At 42.2% G+C, this 18,218-nt stretch overlaps 1 protein-coding gene across 3 annotated transcripts in view; it reads left to right on the top strand.

Annotated features, from left to right (window-relative positions):
* Positions 1-18,218, top strand: part of Gng4 (G protein subunit gamma 4) — a 53,048-nt gene that overhangs the window by 20,237 nt on the left and 14,593 nt on the right. For all 3 annotated transcript variants that reach the window (XM_063260080.1, XM_063260079.1, XM_063260081.1), the window contains 2 exons: positions 2,814-2,899; positions 4,462-4,570. In XM_063260080.1, the coding sequence (XP_063116150.1) occupies positions 4,472-4,570 (99 nt within the window). In that variant the 5' untranslated portion in view covers positions 2,814-2,899; positions 4,462-4,471. The remainder of the gene's footprint in view (positions 1-2,813; positions 2,900-4,461; positions 4,571-18,218) is intronic.

Genomic DNA, 18,218 nt, shown 5'->3' with positions numbered 1-18,218 from the left:
ATTTGAATTTGGAATGCTTGATAGTATAAGTCTAAAAGTAGAGACAACAACTCTGAAGATGACAAGATGTAAAAGATATACATACCAGTTTTGATTATTAACAGCTTTCAAGTCCTACAATGTTTTCAAAGTTGTGTTTTTATAAAAATAGCTATGTAATACTATGTTTAACTATATTAAGCCTGATGATGTGGACAAGTCTATTGAAAATAACAAGAGAAAGCATAGTAACTACAGTAGATCACCTAATATTATGGTCTTATGTGTCTTTTTCATTGCATGTTTTTCTAGGAATTTGTTTTACTGTCTTGTTATGATCTGTTTTTCCCTATAGTACAGACAGGATAGATATACATGTAGAAATTCACACATGGGAAGAATTTTGTAAACTATTTATGAGAACAGATTATATAATGCAAGATGTAATGAACAGATACTCTGAAGAAGAAGAGACACTAAAATCCAATGCTAATTCTGTAGCATTATGATATAAAATCTAGCAATACTATTATTCACTGTTCAGAGTAATATTAGTCTAGTCTCTTAAGTTCAATTTCAGCATACATAAAGATAAGGACAGGGGCTGGGGATTTAGCTCAGCGGCATAAGCACCTGCCTTGCAAGCAGGCGGTCATGAGTTCTATCCCTAGTACCAATAAAAAGTTTTTTTAAAAAAACAGCTACTATGAAGAGAATGAGAGACACTGTGGTAGTCATTATTGTCTTCCCCAATGTCAAATCTTGAAGACCTAAAAAGCCTTCATCATCCTGTAATGATTTGATTAGTTCTATAGTATGCAGAATGTATTTAATGTGTGTGAAGATGGGGACAACTATTTGGAAGAAAACTAGAGACAATAAGATAGACAGTGAACATCTCCAGTGGAATTTCTTTGAAATCTGTATTTCTTTAAATTGTTTCTTTTTTTAACTGTTTTGATATGATTAATCTTACCCTCTTTAAGAAAAAAAACAAGTGTGTAGGACTGATAACCATTTACTAAGTTTTTGTTGCATCATTGAGCAGAACTGTTGGCAGGGTCACTATTTGAATGTCATTTTACATACTTTAATTTTGTAACCTGAACAACTATTTCTAAGATGACAATATGTAACTTATCAACTGGTAATTCCTTACTGTTTATTTTTGTGTAATTCTGTATTATTTCTACCCTTTTTTTCTCCATTTTTTGTTTCTTTCTCTTTAAATAAATTTTAAAAAAAAGGTTTTCCTCTACAATCAGAAACAAGGCAAGGATGTCCCCTGTCACCACTTTCTTCAGTGTGGTACTTGAAACAGCAGCCAGGCAGGCAAGATGCCCCATGGATGACTGAGACCATTGGCAGGACTGAACCCTATATAGAGTGTGTTTTTTCCATATGTACTTATTTATGATAAAGTTTAATCATGATCTCAGGAATAGCACTCACCTTAAAATGTATGAATTGTGCTGGGTGTGCTGGTACACACATGTAATCCCAATGCTTAGGCTGAGGCAAGAGGATCACTGTGAGTTTGAGGCCAGCCTGGGCTACGTAAGTGAGCTCAGAGCCAGCTGGACTACATAGTGAGAACCTGTCTCAACACACACACCCTGAAAATAAGTATGAATCATGTCTGGAATTTTTTCATTAATATTTTCAGACCATAGTTGACCCTGGACCACCAACACTGCAGAATGTAGAACCACCCTGCTGGGGAGCCTGCTGTGCTCTGACAGAAAGGAGCACTCACATCTGTAGCGGTAGGCATGTGACGTTTGTGAAAACACTGGAGGGGCTGTCTTCATCTGTCCCATAGATCGGAGAGCTTATACACAACAGTGTCCTTTTCTCCATTCTGGAGGCTAGAAAGTCCAGGACAAAAGCGGTGGCTTAGCATCTGTTGAAGGCCCGCTTTCTTGTTCATAGCTGGAGGCTGAATCCTCACCTGGTAGAAGGGACAGAGTCTCTCTTGGGGCTCTCGTAGGAGGCACAAATTGCATCCTGAGGTTTCCTTATTTGCAATTCTATCCCCTCCCTAAGGCCTACCTCTTAATGCCATCACTTAGGGGGTGAGAATTTCGACATTAGAGTTTGTGGGGGACACATTCATTCAGACCAAAGCACAAGCTGAGAGAAATGCACCACACACAATTCCAGTCTTCCCTAATGTTCACATTAAGACAAATACGGATTCCATCCTGTCAGAGCAAATGGGCCTGGCACCCCATTTCTTGGTTTTACTTTTGGGATCCACGGTTGAGGAGGGAACTTGGGACCAGCATCATCTCTTGGAGCCAGCCATCTTTGAGGCATCTGTCTACATCAGACAAAGCTCTTTTTCCCTCTGCAGTTGACCTTTGCAGTCATCCAACCTAGACATGAACTTTCCTTGAAATCTAGTTATTCCTGATGCAGGTAGGGGTCAACCTGAACCAACCTGCTAAGCGTGATCCTCTAGGAAAAGAGATTGCAATTGGTCTTTATGTTTCTGTTGTGGTTGTGATTTTCCCTGTCTTCACTGGGCATGTAGTTTTACAGAGAGCAAAAACCATGTGAACTTTCCATTTGGCAGGCATTAGCAGGAGCTAGAACTGTGCTATGGAGGGGCTGAGAGTGTGAGGGTCAGCGGGAGGCCCATCAGGTGAGACTCACAGCAGCGGTGACCCTGAGGCTGTGTCCCCAGCCTTCTCCGAGTCACCTCAAAGGTTCAGTTTCTGCCTTTGGCTCACCATCTCCCCTCACCCTGAGATCCGCTGTGCTGCTGAGGAGGGGAGAAGAGTGGGACTGGCTGGGGACAATGACAGCCACGTCTCTGGTTGTGCTTATAGGCGAACCCTGAATCAGCCTCTCATCTGTCTGTCGACTGACTGCCTGCGTCCCTTTCTGGGCCTCTCGCTGTGGTACCTCTTAGCAGGTAAGGGGAGTGATTTTCCTGTTCGGACGCACCATCCTCTCTGGAGAGAGACCTAGCTCTGCACCCACCTTCCCCTCCCCATCCCTCACCAACTTCCATTTCTGACATAGGGCTGTTGGGACATCTGAGTGGAGTGAGGTACAATGGCATGCACTTTCCGGAAGTTCTAAGTGCTGTGTCCTGAGTCAGGTCCAAAACAGCGCTGAGGATGAAACCACCTTTTCCTGGATAGCTACTGGGTTTGGAGCCACTGGTGCAGCCCTGGGCCACCTGTCCATGCAAATGCCTCCTGTGTGCCCTGAAGGGAAGACATTTCTAACCGTGCAGTGCCAGTGGAGGGCCCTGGCTTTTTCTTTTTGCCTCATCTTCTGGAAAGCCAGGCAGAGAGTCAGAATCCACAGGAGCTGGCAAATGTGCTTAGCTTCACTGCAGTTTCACTTTGCCCCAGGTTCTTTTCCTTCTTTGGGCCAGAGGGAGATGTATAGCACACACAGGTGTGAATGGAGACATAAACGGTATCACAAGTCCAGCATCCGGGTAGGCAGCAGAGGCAAGAAAAGCCCTTGGCTAGAGTGGGGTAACAGTACCTTGAAGCCTCCCCACAAGGTCTGTCTGGGAGGCAGAGGCAGGAGAATTGCAAGTTTGAGCCCAGCCTAAGCAACTTAACAAAACCGTGTCTCAAATAAAAATTAAAAAGGGCTGGGAATGTAGCTCAGTGTGAAGGCCATGGGTTCAATCCCCAGTACAACAACAACAACAAAAGCAAACAAACAAAAAAGCTTGGTCATCTATAGTGTTGTTTGGCAAAAAACATTTTCTTCCTGTGGCAGCTGTCCCTGAGTGACTTCCCAATCCGGTGGGGCAACCCCTTCCTCCCACCTCTCTCCCAGGTCAGGCAGGGGGCTGAGCTGGTTTGGGGAACATGTGGGTAAAGTCCTCTTCATGCCCTGGGTGGTGGGGCTGCAGATGCCCCCAGATTTCAGAGCCCACAGCTACACACACTTCTCCTTGTTGCCAGGTACAAATTCCCAATAAGATGAACACACACTGGCCAGCTCTGACTGAGGAGGCTGACTTGTCTTATAGCAAGAAAGTCTTGTTTAAAAATAAAAAATTTGCCCGTGAGTAAAAGAAATCACCATCGTGCCTCACTGGGCCAGAGAGTTGGCTCATTGATGGAAAGTCTGACCATCAAGGTCCTGCCTGCTGCCTCACTCTGTGCCTCAGGAGTCATTGTCACTTGTGTTGCTCTTTACAGTGGTCCGTCCTCAGTACTCACATTTTGATTGCTAGGTCTCCTCTGAACAGTTTTTCATTAGATGAGGTAACTGTAATCCAGGGCTTCTGCTTTCTCGGGGGACAGGTAGCATTACATGTTTTGTCTTAGTCACATAGCAGCAGTATGCATGAGGCTGCAGAGAATTTCCTTCCTTTCCAGAAGAGCCAGTTGGGCTTGTAAGAGAAGCCGTAGATGGCGGGAGGTAGGCGGAGTGGATTGGGATCTGTCTTATTATTGTGTTTCAGAGCTTCACTCCTAACCCTTTGCCTGTGGCTGCTTGCAGGGGGCGCAGAATGAAAGAGGGCATGTCCAATAACAGTACCACTAGCATCTCCCAGGCCCGGAAGGCCGTGGAGCAGCTGAAGATGGAGGCCTGCATGGACCGCGTGAAGGTGAGCATATGCAAACACTCGCCTTCTTCCAGGTGCAGCTGGGCCAGGTGCAGTCCATCCCAGGAGCATCCAGTCATACTCAGCAGGGAGACATTTGCAAACACTCCAGTGTTCTGGTCATGCCCAAGGATTAGGAGTGATGCAGAATTGTGTGTGTGATATCCAGAAGGAGATGCCAAAAAATAGATGCCTCTTGGTCTCAGCTCTGTTTAACTATATTGTCCTGCTAGTAAGCAGGAAGGAGAGTTGAACAACAAGGTTGGTCACTGGTGCTGTGGCTTCAAATCTAGACAGTATTGCGTATTTTGGTGGGACACTGCTGGGATGAGGCATTCATCTGTGTCTGTGTGTGTCACAGCTTCCTTGGAAGAAGGTGATAAAAGGTTCCAGCCACTAGGCATGTTCATTGGTGAGTGCAGGTCTCTTCATACTAGCAGAGCTACAGCAAAATAAAGCCACCATTTCTCCAGACGCCACTTAGAGGTGAGTGGGAGGCCAGGCAGGGCATGTGGCTCTGAAACACCCTGGGCTCGCAGCTGTAGAAGAGTTGGAAGGAGCCCTCCCAGGAATAACACCTGCAAAGTCAGCGCCATTGTGCCTGTGGTCTTTTGCAGAAGAGGGTCTTGCTGTGGCATCTGAATTACAAAGGAGAAACCATGACAGTGGTAGTGGGCAGCTTCCAAAGCCGCCTTCTGCCAAAGCCAGCCGTCCCTCCCCGTGGTTCATCATGCCCCCTGCACTGCTAGAATAGGACTGAATGGCACTGACTCCCCACTCTGTGTGGATAGTTATTTCTCCTGGGGCTTTGAGTTGCCAGCTACCCAAGGGAACAGAAAACTTGCACAGAAGGTGACATGCAAGTACATAGGACTGGGAAGGAATTCAGTGGGGTACAGATTAGTGTAAGTGGACCCATGTACCTTGAGCATCTACGTCTTACACATGTTATACCAGCTCTGCAATAGTTTGGATCTGGAATGCCCCCCAGCTGCCATGTGCTAAAGGCTTGGTGGGAGGTTTTAGATAACTGGGGGCCGTGCTTTCGAAGGGGACTGTGGGACTCTGGTCTCTTCTCTGTCTGTCCTGGCCATGAGATGAACGGCTTTGCTCTTCCATGTGCTTCCAGCATGGTGTGCTATCCCCACTTACACCAGCGGCCTAAACACACTCTGTTTACTCAGCATACACAGGCACTTCCAAAATTGGGAGCCAAAATAAACTTTTTCTAAACTGATCATCTCAAGTATTTGTTAGGATAACAGAAAACTGACTAATACAAATGACAGATCAGGTGTCAGTCATTGGTCAGCACCCAGAAAATGACTTAAAATGGAGAGGGCCCCCAAAGTGGAAAGGCTCTTAACCATAGTGCTATGAGTGTTCCGTGCTCCAGCAGCACAGTTAGGAGAGCGCTGCTGAGGGGCAAGGACACAGTGAGGCCCTTCCTGGGCTCCACTCTCAGCATGCATGGGACAGTAACACCGTGGCCAGACTTGTAAGTGGTGACTGCTCGTGGGCTGGCACTGGACAAGGAGAGACCAGTATGACCACACCATGGCCGTGTTAGCACCCAGGAAAGAGCTGAGGCACAGCCGGGGTGGGGACAAGTTGCACACAGGCACAATCACAGAACAACTGGGCATCAAGCTGAAGCCATGGGGTAACAGGCATTCGAGGTTGCATAATAATTCATTTAACTACCCTCTTATCCTTAGATGTTTCTCTTATTTCTGCTTTTGAATGTTGTCTTTAAGAAGTGCTTGCAAGCCCACTGGTGAGTAAAATGTGCATGTCTGATTGTTTCTGTAGGATACATTCCTAAGGACTGAAAATTGCTTCTTCAAAGGATACATACACACAGTGTTTGAATCTGTATCAAAGTTCTCTGTGAAAAGTGATACCAGTTTGTACTCTTAATAATAAACACATCTTTTTTCCCCAAATTCTTTTCCAAAACACCATTCTTTATGTCATAATGGTTTCATAAAAATCAAAATAGTACTATTCATAGTACTATTTTGATTTTTATGAGAGCTTACTATGTGCTGTTCTGGACAATTTTTATTAAATTCATGCAGTGCTCACAACAGTCCTATGAAGCCAGTGCTCCATTTTACAGAGGAAGAAACTGAAGGCTGTAGGCAGTAACTTGCCCCAAGATAAAGCCACCAGACAGTAATGATGGCTCAAGGATAGGAAACCTGTAGTCTGGCTCCCAAGTCCTCACTTGTTATTATTATGTTTTGTGTTCTCTTGGTTATTGATGTGTATGGTTTGATCTAAAATGTCCCCCCAAATTCTCGTGTGTGCACAGGTAGAGGTCTTCAGAAGGTGGCTGGATCATGAGGGCTTCTGCTTCATCTATGGACTAATCCATTGATGAGATCAGAATTTAATGTCATTGATGGAAACTTAGAAGTTGGGGGGGCTGGGGATTTAGCTCAGCGGCATAAGCACCTGCCTTGCAAGCAGGCAGTCGTGAGTTCGATCCCTGGTACCAATAAAAAGGAAAAAGACCAAAAAAAAAAGAAACTTAGAAGTTGGGGCCTAGTTGGAAGGAGTGGATCAGGGCAGTGTGACCTTGGGGACTGTATATCTCTAATCAATGCATGTTAATGACAGGATGGTGATACCCACTTGGGGGGGATTGGCCCCTGCATATAACATATCTTGATCATTTTCGGTTTGGATTACCCCGCCTCTCTTTTTCCTCTGCCTTCCCTAACCCCCTTTCCCATCTCCAAGAGTCTATTTTTTAGTTCTCTATCATCTCTCCTTCACTTCAGTCATTTATTTATTTACATATATTTACTTACATTTTATGCTTTTTGTGTAAGAAAACATGTTCAGGTTTCTGAGTCTGGCTTATCTTGCTTAGTTTGATGGTCTTGACTTCCATCCCTTTTCCTCCAAATGGCATGATTTCATTGTTCTTTGCAGCTGGCTAATATTCTCCTGTATATGTCTAGCACATTTTCATTATTCATTCATCTGTTCAAGAGCATCCAGGCTGTTTCCACAGTTTAGATATTGTGCATTGACCTGCAAATGTGAGTGTGTATCAGTGGGGTATGATTTTTTTTTATTCTTTCAGGACTATACCCAGGAGCAGTGTAGCTAGTCAAATGGTATTTCTATTTTTGCTTTGGGGGCCATCTCCATACAGATTTTTATAGTGGTTGTATGAGTTGACATTTCCAGTACAGTGTAGGAGGGTTCCTCCTCCTCCTAACCTCACATCCCTGCCGACATTCATTGTGTGTGTGTGTGTGTGTGTGTGTGTGTGTGTGTGTGTGTGTGTTTGTGTCTATGTGTGTGATTCTTAATGATTGTTATTCTGATTGGGGTGAGAGAGAATCTCAGAGTAGTTTTGTTTTGCATTTCCCTACTAGCTAAAGATGTTGAATGTTTTTTAATATGTTTATTGGCCATTTATATTTCTTTTGAGAAGTGTCTACTTAATTCATTTGCCTATTTTTCATTGGATTATTTGTTTGGGAGGGGTTCCTTCTTTATAGTCTAGATAACCTGGATAGTAGATCTCTATGAGAAGAATAGCTAACAGAAAATTTCTCCCATTCTGAGGGATCTCTCTTCGCTATTTTGATTATTTCCTTTGCTGTGCAGAAGCTTTTAATTTGATATAGTTGATTCTTGCTATTATCTCCTCTGTGACTCAAGTCCTATTCAGTAACTTTTTGCCTGTGCCCCTGGTCTCAAGTGTTTCCCCTATATTATCTTCCAGCAGTTTCAAAGTTTTTGGCTTTATATTTGGGTTTTTGATTCATTTCAATTTTATTTTAGTACAGGACAAAAGATGGGGTTTCTCCCACTCTCTTTGGCTACTCTTCTTTGGAGTATCACTAGGTCCTCACCAGCAGGGCCAGCAGTGGTCCCCTGTGTTCTGCCCCAGCCCAGCCTCAGGGTCACTCCAGGTAAACCCACCGATACCTGTACCTCTGTATCTCTGCCTGCAGCCCAGTACCCTGAACTCCTGTGCTGATATCTCCTGATATCTACCAGACACCTACTGGCCAGTCCCTCAAAGTTGTTAAAGCAGCATGTCTGAAACAGAACTTCTATTCCTTCCTTTTTTAATATTCTGTCTCATTTGATGATACCACTGTCTACCCAGAATCACTACCAAGAAATTTGTGGCATCTCTTTCATACCACATATCCTGTAGAGTTCCAGATCCTACCAGTTTTGCCTCTTGAATATTTCCAAGATGGTTTCCCTCATCTGCGTCTGTGATCACCTGGCCGCCTGGAGAAACCATGGTGGTCCGTCCGCTTCTGTCTTGCCCTGTCAGATCTGTGTGCTTCCTTTACTCACCTGCTCTGTCTCCAAATCCCCAACACCAGCTAGGAACTCAGCAGCTTCTGTGCGAGGAACCAGGGACAAATATCAAACATTTATGATTTATCATAATCCAATATAAAAACCTGGCCATATATTCCTATACTTTAAAAATTCTAGAATAAAACAAAATAGAAATGGTTTAGAGCTTTCTAAGTCTGCCCCTGGAGGCTTCCCATCCATTTTTCTGGGTCTGAAGCTGATACCTTTAAAGGACTTAGGAGAAAGCCATTCCCAGAGGAACTGGGGGCCCACCCCCAATAGTCCACTCTGGGAGCTGGGATTAGAGTGCAAAAAGTGTGGATTTCTGGATGTGCTTGTATATTTTTTCATATTCATTATCCTGTACTTTGTGCTTAAATACATATTTTTCCTATGCAGTAGATAAAATATTAGAATCATTCATGGCATTGTATTTGCAGTACTGGGGATTAAACCCATGAGCTTTCACTGAGCTACAGCCACGCTTTTAAATTTTATTTTGAAGCAAGGTCTTGCTAAGTCACCATGTTATATAGGTTTGCTAACACCTGTGATCCTCCTAGTGTGATTATAAGTATATTTCACCACGCTCACCTCACATGACTCTTGATTCACTGTTTTCATTATATTTAGGAATTACTAATAGTCTCCTAATTAAGAAATTAAGAGTCCAGCATGTGGCACATGCCTATAATCTCAGCACGTGGGAGGCTGAGGCAGGAGGATCACTGTGAGTTCAAGGCCAGGCTGGACCACAAAGAGAGATCAAGGCCAGGCTGAACTAAATAGAGAGACTCATCTCAAAAAAACAAAAAGAAAATGAGGCATGAAGAGGAAGCAGTTAAGGGTTTATCCCTCCCTCCCATGTGTTTACACCCCTGCTTTCTTCATCAATCTTGTGAATTATGCCATGCTGTAACATGACATGATATTTTCTCCACCCGGACAGTGTCCTCTGACTAGAAAATCTCATCCATCCACCGTGTGCCAGTTCAGAGAACAGACCATGACCTGAGAGTTTCCATGTGCAGTCCGCTCGGTCTTCACAGAGGCTGCTCACCTTAAAGCAGGGCTTCTCCAGAAATCCAAGAAGACTTCCCACCCTGAAGATGGGCATGCAGTTTGAGGGGAAATGTGGGGCATCTTTGCAGGGAACACACTAAACAACATGGTTGATCTGTGACTTTCCACTGCGTGGACTTTATCTGTCATCCCCTCCAAGAGCTGCGTCAGAGGACAGACAGCCTTCCAACACCGCTGTAGAGAGAATATTCAAAAACTGCTCCAGTGAACTGGGGAGGAGGGCAAAAAGAATCTGCCTAAGCTGCCACCCAGCAAATAGCCTACTTGATTTAGAAGAATAAGAGGAAAAAGAAACGGTTATATAAATATTCCAAAAAAGAAAACAAATCAAGGACCAGTCTGTGACATACGAAAGGCTAATGGATCAATCCCTTCGGAAGCCTTCTTACAGAAAACTTCAAGTCACTGCTTTATACTCTCAAAAAATATGTAAAGCAAACAAAATCTAGGAAATAGGAACTCAAAGGAGAAAGATAATAAATAAGCTGAACAGAAGGCAAAATAGCTAAGGAAAGACTGGCCAGGGAGTGGGGAGTACTGCTAGAACGAGCAGTGAGTGTAACACATGGTGTAGAAGACCAGATCAGTGACACGGAGGACGGGCTGAACGTCACAGGGGAAAAGACAGACGGAGGGCCAGACCAAAGCAGTCGGGAGAGGACGGAAATCAGGACTGACTACAACACTGTAGATTTTGGAGGCTGATGCTCCAAAGAGAGAATAAATGGAATATGAGATGTTCTTTGAGGTTTAAAAGTCACGAAAGGTTTCTTTAAATAGAGGAAGACCTGGAACTGCAGAGCCAAACAGCTTGCCCCATTGCAGGAAATAATTGGTAAAGGATAATCAACCCTGAGACACATGTATCAGTGAGGGTCCTTGATCTCAGAAGTAAAAAAATACCCACGAATATCACCAAAATAATAAAAACAAAAAGCCAAAAAAATTTTAATGATAAGAAAAAAGAAAACCCTATTCAGTAGACCAGCAGAAGCAGCAGCCACCGAGGACAGGGTCCCTAACTTGTATTACATTCTTCACGTGCCTCATCGGCCTGGTGCTGATACCCACTTCACAGCCATGAAAACTGAGCCCCAGAGGTGCTGTGATTGAACACAAAGGCACACACTCAAACCTCAAAGACTGCCACCCAGCCACAGGACGGGAGGTGACAGCCCACAGAGAAACAGCATCTGCAGGAAACTCTCCATTCAGCCAACTGGCCATGTGTGCCCATGGTGACATAATATATTCCCCATATGGAGAAATGTAAACATAAATATGTGCTGCTTGTACTTAGCAAAATTAGTCTGTTTTGTACAATGAACTGTCACTAAAGGAATACAAATGTACATAATTATGTTACCTCCCTGCCTGATCAGTTTCCTCCCAAGCACAGTTGAAGGTCTGTTCTTTCTTTCTTTTCTTTCCTTCCTTCCTTTCTTTTTTTTTCTTTCTCTTCTTCTCCCCCTTCTTCTCCTCCCCCTTTTCCTCCTTCTCCTTCTTCTTCATCTTCTGTTTTTTTCTCCTCATACTTAGGATTGAACCCAAGGCCTTTGCACTGGCCTACTTCCCCAGTCCCTTTTTTATTTTGAAACAGGACCTTGTTAAGTCACTAAATTGCCTGGGCTGGGCTCAAACATGCAGTCCTCCTGCCTCGGCCTACAGAGTGCTAGGATTATAGATGTGTGCCATTGCACCTGGCAGGTTGAGAATGCTGGTCACTGCCAAATGTGACCACCTAATACCTGGGTCATTAGTCAAATTTAAGAGTGAACTTGGCCTATTCCAATCAGATCAGTTTTGATACCAGGCCCAAGGCAGAGTCATAAATGGTCTCACTAAAGACATCATCATATGCCATGCGTGCTTTTAAACCTCATAGATTGCTATGAACATGCACGTGAGAGTCACCTTCCAGGAACAGCGCTCAAAACTGTGCTGCAGCTGCTTGGGACTCACTACAGTCCCCACCAAGCGCTGTGGGCTGTCACTTGTACCATGGCCACGCTGAGGCAGGAATCCAACCTTCTAGCCAGGGCTTTTGTCACTTCCACCAGAAGAAAAGCTGCTACTCTCTGCCTCTTGGATCCTTAGGCAAATATGTGTTTCTTACAAACAGAACCAGGGTCACATGCCTGTGCCCAAGTGACAGGGGACTCTGATAAAGGGAATATTTCACATTTTCAGACCCTACTAAGAGAAATTATCTTTTCCCATAATAGGACACAAGATAATTCCTCCAACTAGAGAAGGGGTTCCATTGCTACGAGATAAAATACAAAGAACTCTTAAAATCCAGCAATGAGAAAAGCACATTTAAAATTGGACAAAAGATCTGAAGAGCATCTATGTCACCAAAGATCATACATGAACGGTGAGAAGTATATAAAAAAGATGCTCAACATAACTTTCTCTAGAGAACTGCAAATTAAAACGCGATACCACAGCATATCTAGTAAATGGCTACAGTGCAAAGACCTGGCTATCAAATGCTGGCAAAGACGTAGAATGATGAGACCTCTTGCTGATAGACACTTTGGCCATTTGTAAATAGTCAGACATCGCCAACCACACCAATAATACGCAAGTAAAAGATGAGGAAATGTCAAGAGATACGAGTGCATGTGTCCACCTTCCTGCTTGCTTTGTGTGGTTTGCCACCAAGGCCTGGGAAGGACATGCCACGCTCTGGTCATACAACTTGCCCATCTTTTCCAGCATTCCCTCAGATTGTGCTTCATAAAATGAGAACATAAGAATTCTTTATCTAAAATAGCAAGGACACCATTCTTACAACCGTCCCTCATGAAACACCTCAACAAGTCCTGTAAAGCAGAAACAGTGCAGATCCATTTTTGCATAGAATACAACACACTTAATGGTGGCAGTGATGGGAATATGCATCAGCATCGGGAACCTTTTAAAACTGTCTGCTAAACAATGGGACTGACTTTCAGAATGCCTTGTATTACATGTATAAGACTCAAAATCTCAAAGAAGATTCAGTTAACAGAATACCTTGTTCTACAATAGGCAGAATCAATTTTTTATGTCTTTGTTGAGACAGGGTCTCACTATGCAGTTCAAGCTGCCTTGGGCTCCCTTTGTAGCCCAAGCTGGTCTTAGACTTGCAGTGATCCTCCTGCCTCAGTCTCCTGAGTGCTGAGACTACAGGAGTATGCCACCATGCCTGCCTGGCAGAATCAATATTTTAAAATCTTTTCTCTCTAAATAAATGTATAAGGCTAGGTGTGGTGGCACACCCCTGTAATCCCAGCATTCACAAGGCTGAGACAGGAAGATTGCTGCAAGTTTGAGGCCAGTATGGGCTACAAAGTGAGTTTAAGGCCACTCTGAACTGTATAGTGAAACGCTCACTCAAAAAAGATAAATAAGGGGCCGGGGATTTAGCTCTTCAGATCTTTTGTCCAATTTTTGCCTGACTCACAAGCACAAGGTCGTGAGTTGAATCCTCGGTACCAAAAAAAAAAAAGATAAATACATGGACTCAATATAAATATTATTAAAACTGTGTTTTGAATTTTGAGGAAAATAAACTTTAAATTACTCTAAAGTTACGTTAGATGAAAATTGTGTGAGAGCATCTCATCTTTGCAGTACTAGGGATTGAACTTGGGGCCTTTTGTACATGCGAAGTAATAACTATCACTGAGTATGGCCCTCCCTGAGAAGGTTATTATTTCTTTTAAAGGAAGATACATAGATGTTTCCCACAATGTATTAAAACATATAAAATTATATTTAAAGATTTCTGATATTCTCTCTAGAGAGACAGATTAATGGGACAAAATAAGATATCTCAAAAATAGACCCATGTATATTGGGAATTTAGACTATGACCCAGATTGCATCTCAAATCGGCAAAGAATAGATGATTAATCAATGTTGTAAAAAGTTGTTAGCACTTTGGAAAAAAAAAACTGCATACTTCACTACTTTTATCCAAATGTCAGGGTGAATGTCTTCTTGGGCTGTCAGAGTGCCACCAACTCTGACTTAAACAACAAATTTATTTTTTCACGTTCTGGAAGCTGTAAATCTAGGATCAAGGTGCCAGGAAAGGTTTGTGTGGCTGAGGCCTCTTTCCTCGGACTGTGGACACTCACTTCTCACTGTGCACCCACACTGCCTTCTTTTTTGTGCTTACATAAAGTCCTTGCCCACAGCAATGTCTTCAAGAGTTCTACCTGTTCTCTCTTCGAGAAGATTCAGTGTTTGCACTTTAATATTTAGACCTTTGATCCATTTCAATTTTAACTTAGTGCATGGTAAAAGATATGATCTCTGTCTTAATTACTTTTTACTCGTCACTGAGACAAAATACCTGATGCCCAAAGTTGGGAAAGGAAAGGTTTATTTCTTACAGGTTTTGGAGGTTTCAGTCCATACTCAGTTGGCTCCAACGCAGGGTGGCATGGTGGGGCCACAGTTCATAGTTGCTTCAAACAGCAAGGCAGAAACCAGCAAGAGAGGGAGACACACCTTCTTCCAGCCCTTACATTGTACGCTGGCTCCACCCCTAGGCCAGTGTAGCACTGACACCATCAATCCAAGCTCTAAGCAGTGAACCACTCACAAATGCACAATGCAAACGCATGAGGCCTGGGGGCCACTGACATAAACCATGACAGTCTAGATTTACTCTTCCACATATAAAAAGCCAGCTTTTTTGAGCACCAGTTATTAAAGAGGATGTCTTTCTTTCAGTGAAGATGCTCGGCACCTTTGTCAAAGATAAGGTGGCTGAGTGTGTTTGGAATTGTTTCTGCTTCTACTAATCTGTTCCATTGGTCTTTGGGCCAGTGTTTGTTTGTTTGTTTGTTTGTTTTTGCCAGTCCCAAGCTGTTTTACCACAGTAGCTTTGCAGCATAATTTCAGTGAGGGATTGTCATGCCCCCTGACTTGCCTTTGTTGCCCAGAATTGCCTTTACTATTCTAAGTCTCTCCTAGTTCCAAATTAATTTTAGGTTTCTTTTCTCTAATTCTGTGAGATACGCTGTTGGAATTTTGATCCAGATTGCATTAAATCTGTATAACAATTTTGGAAGTATGGCCATTTTCACTCATTGGTTCTTCCTACCCGAGAGCAAGGCATATCTCTCCATTTTCTGATATCCTCTTGAGTGCTGACTTTTATCCAGCTATACTACTGGATTTGGTTATTAAATTTAGAAGTCTCTTGGTGGAGTTTTAGGGATCTTCTATGTAGAGCATCATATATTTAAATTCTTTTCCTATCTTTATTCCTTTTATTTCTCTTGCTCACTGTTCTAGCTAATATTTCCAAAACTATATTGAATGAGAGGTGACAGTGGACATCCTTGTCTTATCCCTGCTGTTACAGTGCAATCTTTCAGATTTTGCCCAATTAGTATGATGTTGTCTGTTGGTTTGTCATGGATGGCTTTTATCAGATTGATGACTATTCCAATTTTCTGGAGGGTTTTTATTATGAATGGATGTTGAATTTTATTAAATGCTTTTTCTGCGTCTTTTGAGATGATCATATGCATTTTGTCCTTGACTATGTTAATATGATATATTAAATTTATTGATTTGTGTATGTTGAACCATCCCTGCATCCCTGGGATGCCTCCTGCTTGGTCATGATATATAATCTTCTTGATGATTTGCTGCATTCTGTTTGCCAGTATCTTTTTTTTTTAACTGGGGATCAAACTCATGACCTCGAGCTTACCAGGCAGGAACTTGTGCTGCTGAGCTATATCCCTGGACCGCCAGTATCTTATTGGAGATTTTTACATCTATGTTCATTAGGGAGATTGGACTGTTGTCTTTCTTGGTCGGGTCCCTCTGCATTTCAATATTAGAGTAATGCTTGCTTCCAGGAATGAATTTGAGAGTATTCTTTCCCTTTCAATTTCATTAAAGGGTTTTAAAAGTAGTATATTAGGTCCTCTCTAAATTTCTTCTAGAATTCAGCCATGACTCCATTAGGGCCTGGGCTTTTTTTTGTTGGTAGGTTTTTAATTTTGTCATTCATTTCATTGACTGAGACTGGTTTATTTAGAACTTTTATATCTTCTTGATTCAGTTCCATTAACTCATATGTATCTAGAAACCTGTCTATTTCTTCTGCATTTTCATTTTTTTAATAATTTTTTTTACTTTAGGGGGCTGGGGATTTAGCTCAATGGCCTAGGTGCCTGCCTGGTAAGTGCAAGGTTGTGAGTTCAAACCCTGGTACCAAAAAAAAAAAAATTTTTTTTTTTTTACTTTAAAGAGAATAAACCAAGCAAAATAAAAACAGAATAAAGCCAGTCAAAACAGGACAGTGTAAATGACACAGGGTTTTAAAAAAGGGCCAGAGGGCAGGGGGTTTAGCTTGGCAGCATAAGTGCCTGCTTTGCAAGAGCACAGTTGTGTGCGTGGTGCTGACTGACAGGAAGTGGCTGGCTTTTTGTTCTCCTCCCTGTGGCCCATGAATGGCTGCGTTTTCATGCTGATTAGAATACAGGTTCTCAAAGTAGGTACTGATGATCTTCAGGATTTCTGCAGGATCTGTTGTGATTTCACCCTTTTATTCCTAATCAAATAGATTTGAGTCTTTTCCTTTTTTAATAAGGTTGGCTAAGGGTTTGTCAATTTTATTTAATCTTTCAAAGAACCAACTTTTCAATTCATTGATTCTTTGTAATGTTTTCTTAGTCTCCATCACATTGATTTCTGCTCTGATCTTAATAATTTCCTCCTTGTTACTAACTAAGCTTGACTTGCTCTACTTTTTCTGGACACTTCAGTTTCCAACATTAAGTTGTTTATTTGAGCATGCACTGTTTTCCTGATATTGGTGTTCACGGCTATAAATTTCCTTCATAGGACTGTTTTCATCATGTCTCATATATTTCCATATGTTGTACTGGCATTATCATGTAATTGTAGAAACTAATTTCTTCTTTAATTTCATCTGTGAAATTGGTTGTTCAGATTATTTAATTTCCATGTGTTTATGAAGTTCTTGTGGTTTCTTTTGCCATTAATTTCCAATAATTCACTTCTTTTGCACTTACTTAAACTTATGCTCCATAAGTTAGTATGTGGTCTCTTTTGGAGAACATCCCATGTACAGCTGAAAAGAATGTATATTCTAATGTTGTGGGGTAGAATACTCAAGACATTTGCTCATTTCATTTGTTCAAAAGTTTGGTTTAGTTCTAATATTTCACTGTTGTTTTTTTTTGTCTAGTTGGTTGTCAGTTTGTGACAGTGGGATATTGAGGTCCCCTATTACAGTTATATTAATGATTATTCGATTTCTCACATTTGTTAATATTTGCTTTATATTTGGATGCCCTGGTATTTGGTGTATCTATATCTATGATTGTTATCTCTTCCTCTTGGATTGTTTCCTTTACAAATACGTAGTGACCTTGTTTGTCATGCTTAATCGGTCTTGGTTTGAAATCCACTTTGTCTTCACATAGAATAGCTATCCCTGCTGTTTTCTGGGATCCTGTTGCATGGAGTATTGTTTTCTATCCTTTGACTTTCAGTCTACGAATTTCTTTTTTAATTCAATGTGATTTTGTATGCAGCATATTTTTTGATCTTGGTTTTTCATTCTTCCACTCTGTTTCTTTTGATTGATGAAATGAGAATATTAACATTGATGGTATATAACTGATATATATTGACATATTCTTGTCATGTTCTTTTCCTGTTGCTGGATCCCTTTTTTTCTTCTGTGTAATTATTTTCCTTGCCTGGTATATTCCTTCTCTTGGGTTTTATGGAAGTGTTGTCCTTTTTATCTCTTTCTAGAATGTCCTTCAGAACATTTTCTAGTACTGGTTTGATATTCATGAATCTTTTCAGGCATTGTTTGTCATGGTAGTATATTGTTTCTCTATCAATTTTGCAAGATAGTTTTGTGGGGTGCACCAGTTTAAGTTGTGTTATAACTCAGGCCCCAGTATAAAATCCAAGGAAGCAAGAGACCGAAAATTTAGGTGGCAAAGGCTTTATTTCCAGGCCTGGTGACCAGTCTCTGGGAGCCAATTTGGAGACTGTGTCCCAGAGACTGAAGGGAGGACTTTAAAAAGAGGCTGGAGGAAAAGGGTGGGGGGAGAAACAAAGAAACCTGCAGAGCCATCAAACTTGTTGACCCGAGTCTGGCTGTCCACTTAGCTCTGACAATCTCGGGAGTTCCTGGTGTTTCTCAAATTACTCCCATCCTACA

Source organism: Cavia porcellus, unplaced genomic scaffold (genome assembly GCF_034190915.1).
Source record: "Cavia porcellus strain 051 isolate PalLab524CR breed Dunkin Hartley unplaced genomic scaffold, mCavPor4.1 scaffold_13, whole genome shotgun sequence".
Taxonomy (NCBI): domain Eukaryota; kingdom Metazoa; phylum Chordata; class Mammalia; order Rodentia; family Caviidae; genus Cavia; species Cavia porcellus.
This window is presented reverse-complemented; position numbering and strand designations above follow the sequence as displayed.